At 44.6% G+C, this 14362-nt stretch overlaps 1 protein-coding gene across 2 annotated transcripts in view; it reads left to right on the top strand.

Annotated features, from left to right (window-relative positions):
* Positions 1-14362, top strand: part of melt (ventricular zone expressed PH domain-containing protein melted) — a 39047-nt gene that overhangs the window by 17456 nt on the left and 7229 nt on the right. For both annotated transcript variants that reach the window (XM_077653260.1, XM_077653261.1), the window contains exons 8-16: positions 868-959; positions 2303-2574; positions 3548-3761; positions 4139-4535; positions 6980-7115; positions 8419-8558; positions 9502-9630; positions 11563-11715; positions 14045-14143. In XM_077653260.1, the coding sequence (XP_077509386.1) occupies positions 868-959; positions 2303-2574; positions 3548-3761; positions 4139-4535; positions 6980-7115; positions 8419-8558; positions 9502-9630; positions 11563-11715; positions 14045-14143 (1632 nt within the window). The remainder of the gene's footprint in view (positions 1-867; positions 960-2302; positions 2575-3547; positions 3762-4138; positions 4536-6979; positions 7116-8418; positions 8559-9501; positions 9631-11562; positions 11716-14044; positions 14144-14362) is intronic.

Genomic DNA, 14362 nt, shown 5'->3' on the forward strand with positions numbered 1-14362 from the left:
TATATGCGAATTTGGATGCTTTAATTAATGCTAAGGGCGAAGCACTTATCCTGAAATGACTCCGCAACCTTATTCTGTCCGCACAACTCTGGATTGCCTGAAACATATGCCCTTGAGCTGTGATTAGGTGACTGGGCATGGAGTTCGCGGTAATTAGGAAGGGGCAGTTTTGTGAAGATTGGCCACAAATTGCTGTTCTGCTAGTTTTTCTAGTGTTCTAATAGTTGCCAGTTTTTCTCCAGAATTCTGTTTCATTGATTTATGACAAACATGTTATTTAATACATAGTTATTAAAGCAGCCTTAACCGCCTGAGGGATTTATGTTAACGTGGTCGCATACTCTGGTTTCACCGGGCACTTTATTGTATCTTCAGGCTGATGAGCCGAAGTCAGGCCACTTTTTTTTATGTGCTTTTTGTTTATTACTAAATTGTGGTGCATGTTTTTCTCATTAATAATTCACTTTAAACCATAATAGCATGCGTTCCTTACAAACAAGTGCAATCAGCTAGCCTCAGTTTTTCTGGCTTCTCAATTAAGGATTGAAATGAAAGTTAAGAAAACGGGTAGAGGAGTGTTGCCTTCATGTCTCCTAGTTTTTTAATGCATTACAAAGAGAAAATCACTTCCTCATGCAATGTACCTGGGGAAAAGCACAGAAGGCTTGGAAACCAGGATAACAGTAAGAAAACTTCACTTGCGTTTTCAGATCTGGGAGCCCTCCACTACGGCACCTCTTTCTGCCTTTCTTCTTTCACTCTCTCCTTTACCTTTTTCCTTACGGCATGGTTCAGGTGTCCGCTGATATGTGAGATAGATACTGCGCCATTTCTTTTCTCCAACAGCCAATTCAATTCAATTTTCAGATCTGCAGTCAACTGCCCGAGCCAGTGGCCTCGTCAACTATTCGCTTCTACCTGCACCAGCTGAAGGCAGATGCTGCCACAGCAGCTCACAGGTTGTTCCCTGTCTTTTTACGCTTTTCACGCATCTATTTTCTTGGGGCACAAGAATGTTGCGTGCTTAGAATTTGTGCATGTTCAGAGATTTAAGTGGTCAGTCCAAACTCTTCAATTTCAGTGTCACAAAAGTAAGTGTACGTTGGCACACATTGAGCAGTAGCCCACAGAGTACTATATATGTTGTAATGCACAGATAGTGAAGTAGTATCTGGTATCGTCATTTTAGCACATTAAAATGTATGCTGATTATACGCTCGTACTAGTTTTATTTTGCAAGTACAGTTGAACGTGGATGTAGCGAACCTCCATATAGAGAATTCCTCAATGTAACGAAGTTTTTTAATTCCTCAATGCTGCCCCCATTGAAGCGCCTGTATTTGAGACCTTCATCTAACGAACACGCAGCAGCGGTTGACCTTGATATAACTAACTTGCTAAGCCGACCATCTGTTAGCTTGTGCTGAGCTACGAAATTTGGGAGAAAAGTTTCACGACGATAAAGCACGAATTGACATGAGAGGAACGCTACCAATCGTAATGGGCGACTGCAGTTGAGTCAACGTGTCGTGCTCCAGCGCCGCTGGCGCATCTCTGTTGCTTTCGCTTTTAGTACGCCACGCCACCTGGCACTACAACATTTCATGCTCAAAAGCAGCGAAAAATGATAGGGCGTAGCAAAATCGAAATGGTACCAGCAGTGCGCACCCATCGTCGCTGCGCGTTACGTCGCTCGTGATTCCGGCGCCGATAGCTCTCGTGCATCACGACTGGAGCGGGGACGGTGGAGAGCGCCAGCGGCGCAAGGCGAAGAGTCGGTTTCCTGGGGCAACAGCAGCGGGCAGACCGAAAGAGGGAACATGCGGGAAGAAGCATGTGCCTCCGCGGCCGGTCACAGTGGCGGTGCGACCGTGTGTGCTCTCCTCTAGCTCGGCCGGTGACTCCGCTTCTCCCACTCTCCCCACCCCACTCGTAGCGGCGTTGCGAGAGCCGCGGCGGAGGTGGTGGCGGCTGTTGTCGCAGTCGAGCTATCAGCGCGATCACAGAACATTTCTTCGTGTTTATGACTTCGAGCAATGGGGTTTTCTGTAAACATTTTCAAGGTGATTTCGCCTACATTTATTTCTCATTTTGATTTCCGTTCTGCATTGTCCTTTCAGGTCTTCTTGCAAAAACTGTATTTAACGAAAACCTGGATGTAACGAAAAATCCCAGACTTCTTCAACTTCATTATATCCGGGTTGAACTGCATATTTTGTATTTACCACGTGAGAATAAGATTTGACAAGCAGCTGCCTACTTGCACTGGGCGGTGATACATGCATTTGACACATCTTTTCAGGGCACAAGTGGTGAACAGGACGGGAGGGGTCACGATTGTCAAAGTTGGCGGCAGCCGGCACGACCTTTCGTCCAACCGCGGAGCAACCATGCCAGCAGTGCCAACGGGGCGGGCCCCAACGGGCGTCATCAGCCAGCAGGCTCCGAGAGCAGCCAGCATCCTGGGCTCCTCCTCGCAGGAAGCCAATGCCCGCTCTTTGGGCCACCTGGGTTCAGGGCAGCTCGCCCATCGGAGCATGACCCGGTTGCCCTCTGCAAATCACATGCACCACGGTACAGAATCTGTTTCAATCTATGGTTTGCTTTACTAGGGCCATGTTGGTGTGAGGAGTTGTAATTTGATGAGATTTGCTTGTAGCCTTTTTGTTTCTTGTTCACAGCTGGTAGTTGTTGATCCCACAAGTGTTTAGTGTGACACGGTTTGAAAGTGGTCTCTTTAGTCCTAATTTGCTCGAGGGTTTATTTCTGCAAGAAGGTTGAATACATAAGCTTAGCTAATGTGAAGACAAGGGTAGGGGATTAAGGGGCTCATTATGAAATACATATGAAGAAAGCCAATAGTCAAAGAAAGCATAGGGGATTGTTTATATCTTTATTTAAATTTTAAAAATAAAGATGTAAACATTCCTCCATGCTTTCCTTGGCTTCGACAACTATTGGCTTTCTTCATTTGTAAGTGCTTAGCTAGGCACTTGTCATTTCTATTGGAAAGTGACAATCCAGGAAAATGTATTGTGTTGTTTGCACAAAATGACAGTGATGACCTTCAGATTGCATTGGATTGTACAAATTGGTGCAGTCTTTGTATGGTGTGCAATGTGCTGTGGTTTATTGTGACATTCAAGGCAGTGACTTAAAAATGCTCCTCTTAGCACATGTGCTTCATACTTTTGAGAGTTGAAATACACAGGGGAGAAAAGGAATGTATGGGAACATTTCACTTTAAGCACATCAATATTTCTTCTAGATGATTCAAACTAAGGCATACCCTTGGTTGGCACATCATCTTCGACACATATCAGCTCCAACATTTCAAAAGTTCAATGGGGCATCAGTGTGCATGTCTGCATGCTTGTAGCATGTTCTAACCGAATGAGCATTGCTTCTAGCATGAAATGCAGGGCGGAATATATAAGCATATTTTTTTATCACAGAGGCCAGTGCTTTTCATTTTATGTGCCATTCTATTTTGTGTAACAAGCTTGCTTGCTCCCTCTCCTGCAAAATCTCTCACTTTCTGCCGCAGCTCCCCATGTGCAGAGCAACAGCCGGCTAAGCTCTCCCTGTGGCTTGCACATGAGCATGTCTAAGCTGAGCTCTAACTCGCCCGTCAACCGGAGCCTCTCCGCACTCAATAGCCGCCACAACTTGAGCTCAATGCCAGCATCAACAGCACACACAAGTCGAGTATCCAGCTGTGGTGTCACTGTCACAACCACTTCAGCCCACAAGAGCATGAGGTGGGTACCCTCTTACTAGCTATTTGGCACAGTATTAGGCACAGCACTGTTATCAGAGGTGTGTGTGACTCTTTTGCAAGCATAAAAGGTAAGTGTGTTTCCATTTGAAGTCTTCTAAAAGGTACTACTTTATGCTGAGTTCAGCATACCACAGCATATTTGGTAGCAGAACTCACCGTGCCTATGGAGACCCATGGCTAAAAATTTAGAATGCCGCATTGCGGCGAGTAGTGCATTACATTATCTGTGTGTCACCCATCTGTGAAATATGCTTTTTTTGCTTGATCACTAATGCTTGACGGTTTGCTTTCTTTAACAAAAGTGGCACATTCATCTCAACTACTGACAGTTTCTTACTTGAGCTTTTGCGAACACAGCATTCCAACGCTGATTGAGGAGGTGCAGCCATCACCGGTCATTGGCCGCCATCCTGTCCTTACCGTATCCATAACAAGCAATGTGGCGAGGCGAGGACCAGCCGATCTGGGCAGCAGAGCCCTTGAAGGGGGCTCCTCTCCAAAGGGTACAGTGCCCAGCCCTTCCCCGCCCCCATTGGGACCCACTCCCTCATGCTCCTCCTCGTCTGCGACACCCCCTCCCTACGTGGAGGGTGGCACCTCGTCTTCCTCACGCCTGGGTGCACCCCACAGTGGCTCGCTCAGCTCGGGCTGCAACCAGCAGCTGCTGAAGGGCAGTGGCGGCGGCACCAGCTCAGCCACCGAAGATGAAGCTGTGCCTGTGGTGACGCGCAAGGTGGTACAACCCAATGCACAGGTGCGTGGGCCAGATTTATAGGGGGGAGTCTGTGCGGCAGCATGGTAAAATAAGGTTGCATGCTTCGAACTCATGCTGCATTCTGTTCATATTCGCACTCGGAATAAACTAAAACTACTCTGTTTAGACTTCTTAAGTAGCAATGTATCTGCTCATGGCCTTCGACAACACTAAATACTAGCTCCATCACTGCTAAAAAGTTCATCCATATAACTAAACATCTTTGCTCTGTTTAGGTTTGACAATCTGTATACAATATACATGTAGCATTTTTTTATTTTTACCGGTGCTCCTTTCATCGAGATTATCCAAAAGAACTTTTGGGCAGTATGGCAGTAATATCTGACTTCAGTAATACCTTGCTTTGATTATTTTTTAAGCAGCAGAACAAAGCAAACTGTGGATGGAGTAATGAATACAACAGCACTGACCTGCAGCCATGCTTTACAGTCATACCCAGATAGGGTATATTGAAATCGAAGGGAATCACAAATAGCAATAATTCGATGTATATAAAAAATGGCAATATAGAAAAGCTTTTGTGTAAACTAGAAGAAAGATTACATTGCACCCACGCTTGATGCGTCCTTGCTGCGATGTGCTGCCTGCCAGGCTTACAGCGCACTGCTCGCTAAGTATTTCTATGCCTAACCTGCTTTGCGTTGAATCTGCAGTGGAAGATGGTTTGGAAATGGCCACTGCATATTATAAGATGTTTGATCCTGTAACTAGTAAGCTAAAAATGCAATACTCTCATTAAGGCTAGGGTACGGTTAATCTCAGCCATGACCTCAGCAGCATGCCAGGCGAAGGCTGCCAAAAGTGCTTGGTTAGGTTGGCTTCACCGCATGACAGTAATGTGGCACGAAAAAATGAGTGCAAGGGACCACAGGCCACCCTCAAATACTCCTCACATTCACCTTGTAACGTGGTTTCACAGTGCCAGCCAGCACTGCCAGCAGCTGCCCGAGGCTGTGCGAGTGACCCGTCTCCACGAGTGAAAAGGGTTTGAAAAGTGCCGTTAGAAGAAGTGGCACTGAAGGGGCATAGCGCACTGTTCGATATATTGAATGTTCCACTGAACGTGAGTTTGATATATGCGAACTGGAGTGCTATACTTTTGCATGGGATTTTCTAGGGCATGTTCTGACTGTTCGATATAAACAATAATTGGAAATATCCAGGTTTGATATATCCGGGCTTGACTGTACTTGCATGTGGCTGTGTGAGAAGAAAGTACAGTGAAACAAAATATATTAAAATGGAAAAGACAGGAAGGAAACTATAGGTATAATAACAGTTCAAGGAACACTAGGAAGTGATTCCATCCACCCTGCTCTTACAGGATGCTAGCCCAAGTGTATATGCTGGTTGTTCACATTCCTGTAAGGCAAATGCCTTGGGCTGAATTAATTGGCCAAGGGGCTACTGGTCATACAGTTTGCGGTTGGAACCAGCTTCAGAGCTTTTAAACGAAGAATATTCATAAAATTTTCTTTGATATGCCTTTTTTTTAAGCTGCCTTCTTCGCTGTGTAAACTGCTTACAATTACTAGCCTAGTTTTTCTGCCATCACTTTTGGAGCCCTTTTACTTGTGTCAAAGCCTACTGGTCAGTCTGAAGCAACTTTCTTTTCAGGGGAGAATGTTCTCTTCGATTCAGTACATCATGGCATACTTGGTTGGTTGTTTTGGAGCAACTTGCCTTGAATGTAATATGGGGAAAACCCAGCAACCTTGTATTGAGTCAGCCAGGCAAACATGCATTCTCACCTAAGGAATGGAGAAAAGTTGCTCCTCAGTAATTGGTGGGGTATGCCATTGGTTTATAGGCAACTGTTTGAAATTTTGCCTTTTGCTTCTATGTAATCCTAGTTGTTGGTAGGGTTTATTAACTGATGAACAAGTTTCCAAACAGTGGTGAGTCGCTGTGTCTCAGTGATGTTTTACTGCTCAAGCATGGATCTCAGTGGCCTGGCTGGTCATGGATGAGGCTGGTCACTTGTGAAGGCGAGAAGCGTTGAAAAAATATGACCTAGCCACGTTATTATGCATTGTATTGTATATCACCAAGTAAGGTTTTATGTCCAGTATAGATTGTTGGATCATAACTGTGCGAGCAGCTTTAAACTGCCCGAATTTTTGCGGCATTGATGATGCCCAGAGGAGCCTTTGCTGTAGAATTCAGTGTAAGCTGTTCTGTCGGCCTATCTTACACTGTTTTGTCAGTTTTATTTTTTCTCAAGAACTTCATCTTTTGACGTCATTTTGCGCTGTGCGATGTCTGCGCATGTTATAAAAAGCCCCAGGTGCTCTAAATTAATCTGGAGCCCTTCAATAGTATGACCTTCATAGCCATGTGTTACTTCAGGATATTAAACCCAACAAACTCCACGTTAAACCCTACAATTTTTTTACTGCTTGATTCTGCCCCTTTCTTTACAGAGGATATCAGTATTCGAGCCGTACCCCATGCGAGACGCTGTGCAGCACTTCTGTGAAAAACATTTAGACAAAATAAAAGCATATATGCAGACTATTTTTGTCAAGCTTCCGCTGCCTTCCAAATGCACCATTGAAGGTAAGTGCTTGCCTGCTGGCAGTCTTGTTCATTGAAAATGCTCTAATTATCCACATACAGTCTGTCAAACTTCCAAGCTCCCCACTCCCCACCCCCCTCATATTCAAATTTTGTTGCGCAAATTGGAGTTAAAAGCTGTGTTTTTTAATAAAGGGGTTTGATGCAGGTTGGCTTTTGGTAATATAGCATCGTGCATATATCATGCATGTCGTCATTGCTGCCCTGGATCTGTGTGTGTGTCCTCTGTTATCAAAATAATTCTAACTACAGACAGATAGAAAATACAGTAGAATCTTAGGGATATGAACACGATTGATAAGAATTTCAGGATGATACCAATTTGTTAAATTCCTCAGCAGAGTGCATTTTGTAAAATGCACAGAATTTCGAATGTTCCAAGCACTAAGCGCATCCCACAGATCGCCAACTCTGTGATAGCTAGTTACGTGTATGCATAGGGAGCAGTGAGCGGCGGTGCGTGGACACCACATCACCGACTCTGTGATCACCAGTCGCGCTGTACACATTGCTAATAATGAGCTGCGGCCATAAATGAATCCCATCAGCCGTAAATAGAACTGCGTGAATGCGTTTCCTATGGTCCTGTGTTCGGATTTTTTTTCGTTTTGAATGATGCAAATTTTTTTTTGCAAGCCGATGAGATTCGTATGATTGAGATTCTACTGTAGTTCAAATGAGAGAATAAGAAGGAAGGAAATAAAAAGGTATTAACTCAGCATAATGCCAAGTTGGCTACCTTTCCAAGAGGCAAAATGATAAACAGAGTGGGAAAGAAAAAGCGAGGACGCAAGTAAATTACATCATGCTCCAATAAAGTAGAGTTAAGACAAAAAGGGCTTGCTTGCTTAAATGCAGGCTTGATACCAGTGAGGGCGCATTCTCGCTCGGGCACATACCAGGGGTTCATTTCTGGGAATTACTCCATACAGTTGTAACTTTCAGTTCATGTTCAGTTCACCACCCCAAGTCGAATGTCAGTGTTATGCTAGCTCAAGAACTCGCATTTGTCACTTTCGTGAACACATCTTGGATCAGTGATACCCTTGTGCTATGGCTGGAATTGCCAAAATGTGGTTGGTCATTGTAATTTGGGCACATGAACCGGAAGATTGTGAGGCACTGGTCTCTGCCAGCTTGCTTGGTAGCTGAGGCTAATTTTTGTTGCCTGTAGGCAGTAATGAGTTTGGGAGCATTTTAAATATGACCAGTGCCAGATTTCATTTGCACCACTCTTAACGAAAGAATTCCCGTTCTATCTTTTCATTTGCCAATGCATGGGCAGAGAGGCGTGCCAAGAAACATGCCATCCTTCAGTTCGCATGCCAGGGGAAAGGGGAGCACTGCCTGTACAACAAGAGCCTGTTCGTCATGAAGACCAAAAATCCCCGCATCTGGATCCACCTCATGTTTCTTGCACTACAGGTGAGAGCGTGCAGTCTGGGTAATCTGGCAGTGCAGAACTTTTTGAGTATGTCGTTGCATGATTTGATTCACGTCTGTAGGCCCTCATGCAAAGTACTAAAGATTACGCCCATTTTGTAGCTTCCAGTGCCTTTTGTGCACTTTGCAAGTGTCTACCTACCTGCTTTCATTAAAGCTCTAAGCTGTGCCGCAAACCAGCTTAGAAATCCTTGAGTAGCTAACATACTTTGGGATTCCTGTGCAGTGAGGGTTTATCAGCAGTTTAGCACTTGCTGGTAACTTTACCTCCTTTGAAAACCTGTTGCAAAAAATTTTATTCTCCAACACAGCACCATGCTTCTTGTGTGGCTAGAAACTTCATTGAACTATATGCTACCCAATTTCTTAAATGCCTTACCTGGTGGTAACCAAACACCTTGCCTCTTTCCACTGTCTCCACCTCAACGCAGTACATAGTTTATTTGGCGAATCTGTGATATGGTTTGTTAAACCTGCTCTTTTGCTTTTTACGCTCTCTGCTGCATTTCCAGTATCAAGGAAGAGTGCTTATTGTAAACTATATACAACCAAGCTTATTGACGCTTAGGGGTCGCAGTACCTTTCAGACTGTCGTGGCATTGAATTATTGTCGCCACCCTCAGTATTGCATAAAGAAAGTGTGTGATTTGGTTACATTTGATACTGCTACAGAGTTTTTTGTCAGTAATATCTGGCAAGCACACTCCCTGCCAGTCTTTCACTGTGCAGAGCATTTTTGAATAACTGCTCTTCTCCATATCTCACATCTTATATAAGCGCTAACCCTGTGCTTCTTTTATGATACTCCATCTGGTAGGAGCAGTGCTGCATAGCATGCTTCTCCATCTTTTTGCATTCTCCTGCACCTGTAAATAGCCTTCTGTTCTACTTTGCTCTGAATTACGTTTTGGCTCCTGCCACTCAGGCTCGCTCTGCAAGTGCTCTCAGCACTCGAGAGTCATCCGTGAGCAGCCTGAAGAACTGTTGGGATACCCTGAAGTATGATAACAAGTCATTCCTAGCCCTGGTGACATCATCATTTCCATCAGCCAAGGTAGGTGCTTTTCTTTCGTGATTTGCCTCAAATGCAATAAAGCCTTGATTATTCAAACTTGGTTAATTTAAAATCCCAGAATATTGGAAGGATTTCTTCGGTCCCCTAATTTCCTATGTAAATTTTATCAGATAATTCGAACCGCGTCCTGCATCAGCCCGGTTAATTTAGCGATCTGTGGCGCTACGTGGGAATACCCGATCTCGATTTCACTGCAAACCCAGCGAAGCAACAGCCCTTTGGAGCCGGGAAGCAGTTCTGAAGTGAGATGCCGATGCTTGGTATATCAAGCACCCCTGCCTTCTCTACTCCCAGCACAAAAACCATCAGTCCACAATACGGCTCATGGACCGCTTAAGCATATGCCTGCCAAGGAGAAGACGTGCTTCTCTGCAACGTAGCAGCAGGGAGCATAAAGTATACAAGTAAAAGCTTTTTGATAAACTCGGGTAATCAATTAGGGGTATGCAAATTACGTGAGTAAATACAGTATATGCCACATCCGCTCGGAATAATACTTGGTTTCTGTCAAAATTCTAATCCTACTTCATTAGAGGCCATAAGGGAGCGCGATTGTTATAATGAACTGCCTGCCCTCTATGACAAAGCGATTTCACGGTCCCGTCTGTTTCACTACACAGGCATTCGACAGTTCGTCCAATACAGGTATCACAATCTCACTACAGAATTTATTGCCTGTTTTTTTCTGCACTCGGTTAATTTAAAAATCCAGTTAATTAGAATGTTTCTTGCACTTACAATGGCTTTGAATTAATGATGTTTTTACTGTAGTTGGTTTCTGGTGACGCTCGCATTTTGGAGGTGCGGGGTTTGATTCCCAGCGCTGCCGGGTACACACTGGTCAAACAATGGGTACAAGCTTTCTCTTTGCCTGGTGCTCGGCTTCTTTAAGGGTGAAATGCCTGAAAAATGGGTCATTGACCCCACCTTGAGTAGACATAAACACCTCGTGCCATGGCACTCTTTGGTCACAGATGCCCTTGTGCCATAAAAATTCACCTAGTTTCTGGCAAGGGCTAAAACAGTGCCACAGGATTATTACAAGGTGACATTTGGATGAATGTTTGTTTCACACATCCCAGTTCAGTTTCAGAAAATGGATACAAGAGTGAGAACTTTGTATACCAGAATGAAAACTTTTTGAGTGGTTAGCACAAAGTATCCGAGGCCCCGCACAAGATACAAAATACAGTAAATAATGCAAGTCCTTGCAGAGCCAGTGTTCAAACTGATGTGAGGTGTTGTCTTACTGTGATAACAAAAAGAGCAGTGAGATTTTCATCCATCAAAGCACCTTGCCCTGTCTTTTCTTGTTCATGGCTGTTCTTGTCCTGTTATGACCTGATGGAGCAACTGAAAGGTGTATTCAGTTGACGTGTAATAGGAGAATAAGAATGCTCAACTAGTGTTTTATAAACAAAGATGTTCATTTTGTCACACAATATGGGCACTCAAGTTTCACTTCAGATTTTCGTTTGTGCTTAGATGTTGGATATCTGGTTCAATACTCAAGGCTGTGACATCTCTGTCTGTCTCACTCTCTGAGCATAGGTGTGTGTATTTGCAATAATAAATAACTTTTGCCAGATTCGGCCTGTATTTGAAGACTTTAATGGCTCATTTGTGCACTACATTTAATTTAGTCAACTGTGTGCATGCAAGTTGCTCCCTTCAAGGGAAGTAAAACTACCAAAAGGACAAGGACAAAAAAGGGACAACGAAACAAAATGATTTCATGGATGCAAAAACGACAGAATGAAGACATGACAGAAAAGGGACCCGTATGCCTTTGGTGTCATCTCTTTGTGTCCTTTTTTTGTACCTGTCACTTTGCAGTTTTACTTTCCTTGACATTAACCAATTAGTTTGCAATCGCATTCCGCTGAAGTTGTTCCCATGTGGTTGACCCAGGATCAGGATAACCTGATAGCCGAGCTACGCAGCGAGCGCTTCTTCGATGTGTTCGAGTACAACGGGCCCCTCACCCTGTGGGGCTGCTTCCTGTGCAACCACCCGGACCGGGCCCAGGGTTTCCTCCAGGAAGGTGGCGAGCCTGTCATAGAGGTGACTGCTGACCACATCTGTCTCAAATGCTGGTGGGCCACAGCAGCTGCAGCGCGAATGGGTGTGGGTCCATGCAGAGGCATGGCAACTGCTGCCACTTGGGGGTCTTAAGTTGGAACAGCGCAAGAAGGTTAGTTGTAAGCCCACATGGACGGGTGATGGAGCCATTCTCACAGTGGCGGCTTACAATAATGCAAGAAACATACGGGATGGTGGAGTGTGCATTTGGACAAATAATAATAATGAAAACGATAAATGTGCAGCAGCAGCAGCGGCCTTACGCAGCAGGAGCAGCGCCAGCCGTCGAAGATGATGATGCCGAAGTGCGGTGGAATCGAGCTCACTCCTCGTGCCAGCGTCATGCACAGTTCAGCTCCACGCCATCAGACGTTCTAGCACTTGAGCCAGTAAATCAATAATTCCCTTCATCGTGTCGCGCCAGTTAGTATGAGGCTGGCAAGGGAATGATGGATTTGCTGGCTCAAGTGCTAGAACGTCTGATGGCGTGGAGCCGAACGGCGTGTGATGCCGGCACGAGGAGCGAGCTCAATTCCACCGCACTTCGGCGTCATCATTTTCGACGGCTGGTGCTGCTCCTGCCGCGTAAGGTCGTGGCTGCTGCGCCGGCACGAGGAGTGAGCTCGATTCCATCGCACTTCGGCGTCATCATCTTCGACGGCTGGTGCTGCTCCTGCTGCGTAAGGCCGCGGCTGCTGCTACAAGTGCGGCCTGTACTCTCATTTTATGCCTAGCAAAGTTTTCTCATATTACTTTTTATGGGGAGACACAAGTTAAATGAATACTTTGTTTTTAGTACAGCAGGGCCAGGAAAACTCATATAGGGTCCTGGTACTTGTCCCTTGACAACTGTAGTGAAGTTAGCGCTGGAAAAAAATTTGCATTTTGATGCTTTTTGTTGTCTTTGCCTCTTGTTTGATGCATTAATTATTAAGACAGGGAAAATATGATTGAAAATCTCTAAGGCTGTGGAGTCTTAATTTAGAAAATCTGCTTTCTTGGGGAGTCTAAAAGTTTCAGGCTTGGGTGGATTGTGGCATTTATGTAGAACACACAGTTGTGGCAGATACATAGCAGACAAAGAGACATATAAATGGGCCCCGAATTATCCTTTGATTGTATGAGGTAAAAGGCAGGGAAAGTTTGAATGGGAGATGAAATTGTCAGACCAGTGGTGTGAGATTGGTGAGCAATGCATTTCTCCATGTGGCTGCAACATCGTTTAATTTGTGCTTTCAAAGAATTTTTTCAAAAGGACACATTTTAACTGATGCCTTTTTCATTCTCTAGAATTCCGTATGTTCAACAAGAAGTAGGTTGGCCACTTAATTTACTGAAAAAAAGTGCAACAGTTTGCCTTAAGATGAGATCAAGTGTTACCTTAATTTATTTGTTTTCTTTAGCTGCGAGAAATCGTTCTTGCTGTTATGGTATGATATGCGGCATTTAATGTCCTAAAGCAGCACACGGGCTATGAGAGGCGCTATAGTAGTGGGCTGCAGGCTAACTTGTACCACTTGGGGTTCTGTAACACGCACTGACGTCGTAAGCACATGGGTATTTTTGCATTTTGCCTCCATCAGAATGCGCCTGCTGATGGCCGAGAATTGATCCAGTGTCCTTGGGCTCAGTAGCCAAAAACTGTAGCCTTAGTACTAAGTGGGTGAGACTGTTATTTAGCTCGAAAAAAAAAAAATGACAGCGAATTTTTGCCCAAATTTTATTAACATGCAAAAGCGAAGTCGCATGAATGATAACGATGACAATGAAGACACAGAACTCTCTGTCTTTGTCTTCGCACCGCAGATGGAAGCTGATGAAGACGATGATGTCCAGTGCACAGCGCGAAAGTGTGTTACAGTTTAACACGAGGCGTGATCGGCTGTGGTGATAGCCTAGTGCTCTCTTGGGCTGGCCAGTGAAGCTGATCTCCTCGCGCCGCCGCGGGTTCGAATCCCAGTCACGGCAATATTTGTTTGATTTATTTTTGTTTATTTATTTCACTTGGCACAAACCCACGCAAGATCTTGCTCGGGGTTTACCCATTGGAATAGCGCTTTTGCACTAGTGACATATGTAAACAAGTGAGCCTTTTATTTATTGTATTGAGGACTTTGCACATCTTTGCTCTGGACTTCATGCATTTTTACCGTCATTCATCTATAATAGAAGCCACTTATTCACCTTTCTGAGTTTCACTAACTGTTTGGGCCTTATATGCCTGTTGGCTTGCCTTGAGCCTAATAGATGGCAACACTTGCACTTTAAGTGCTCAAACGGTGCACCTGTTTTCATATTTTCTCTTTGCCAGGGGCAACTCAAGGAGAAAAAGAGGAAATGGAAGTTGTTCCGACACTGGAGAACGCGCTACTTCACACTTTCAGGAGCACATTTGTCATACAGGGGACTGGTGAGTCTGTGCAGCTCTTGTAACTTATGGTTCATGCTTCTATGTAGGCTTGGTCTTGTGCCATGGTCTCATACAAGACCAAGATAGGTCAAAGGTTTGTTCTTGTACTGTGCAGAATTCTTAATCTGGGCCGAGCATATTAAACTCGGACTGATTTTTTAGGGCTGCTGTACTGTCTGGGGCAATTAGTTGTTGAGTGTCAGGACAGCGATAGAATAA

This window comes from Amblyomma americanum, chromosome 2, assembly GCF_052857255.1.
Source record: "Amblyomma americanum isolate KBUSLIRL-KWMA chromosome 2, ASM5285725v1, whole genome shotgun sequence".
Classification (NCBI taxonomy): Eukaryota; Metazoa; Arthropoda; class Arachnida; order Ixodida; family Ixodidae; genus Amblyomma; species Amblyomma americanum.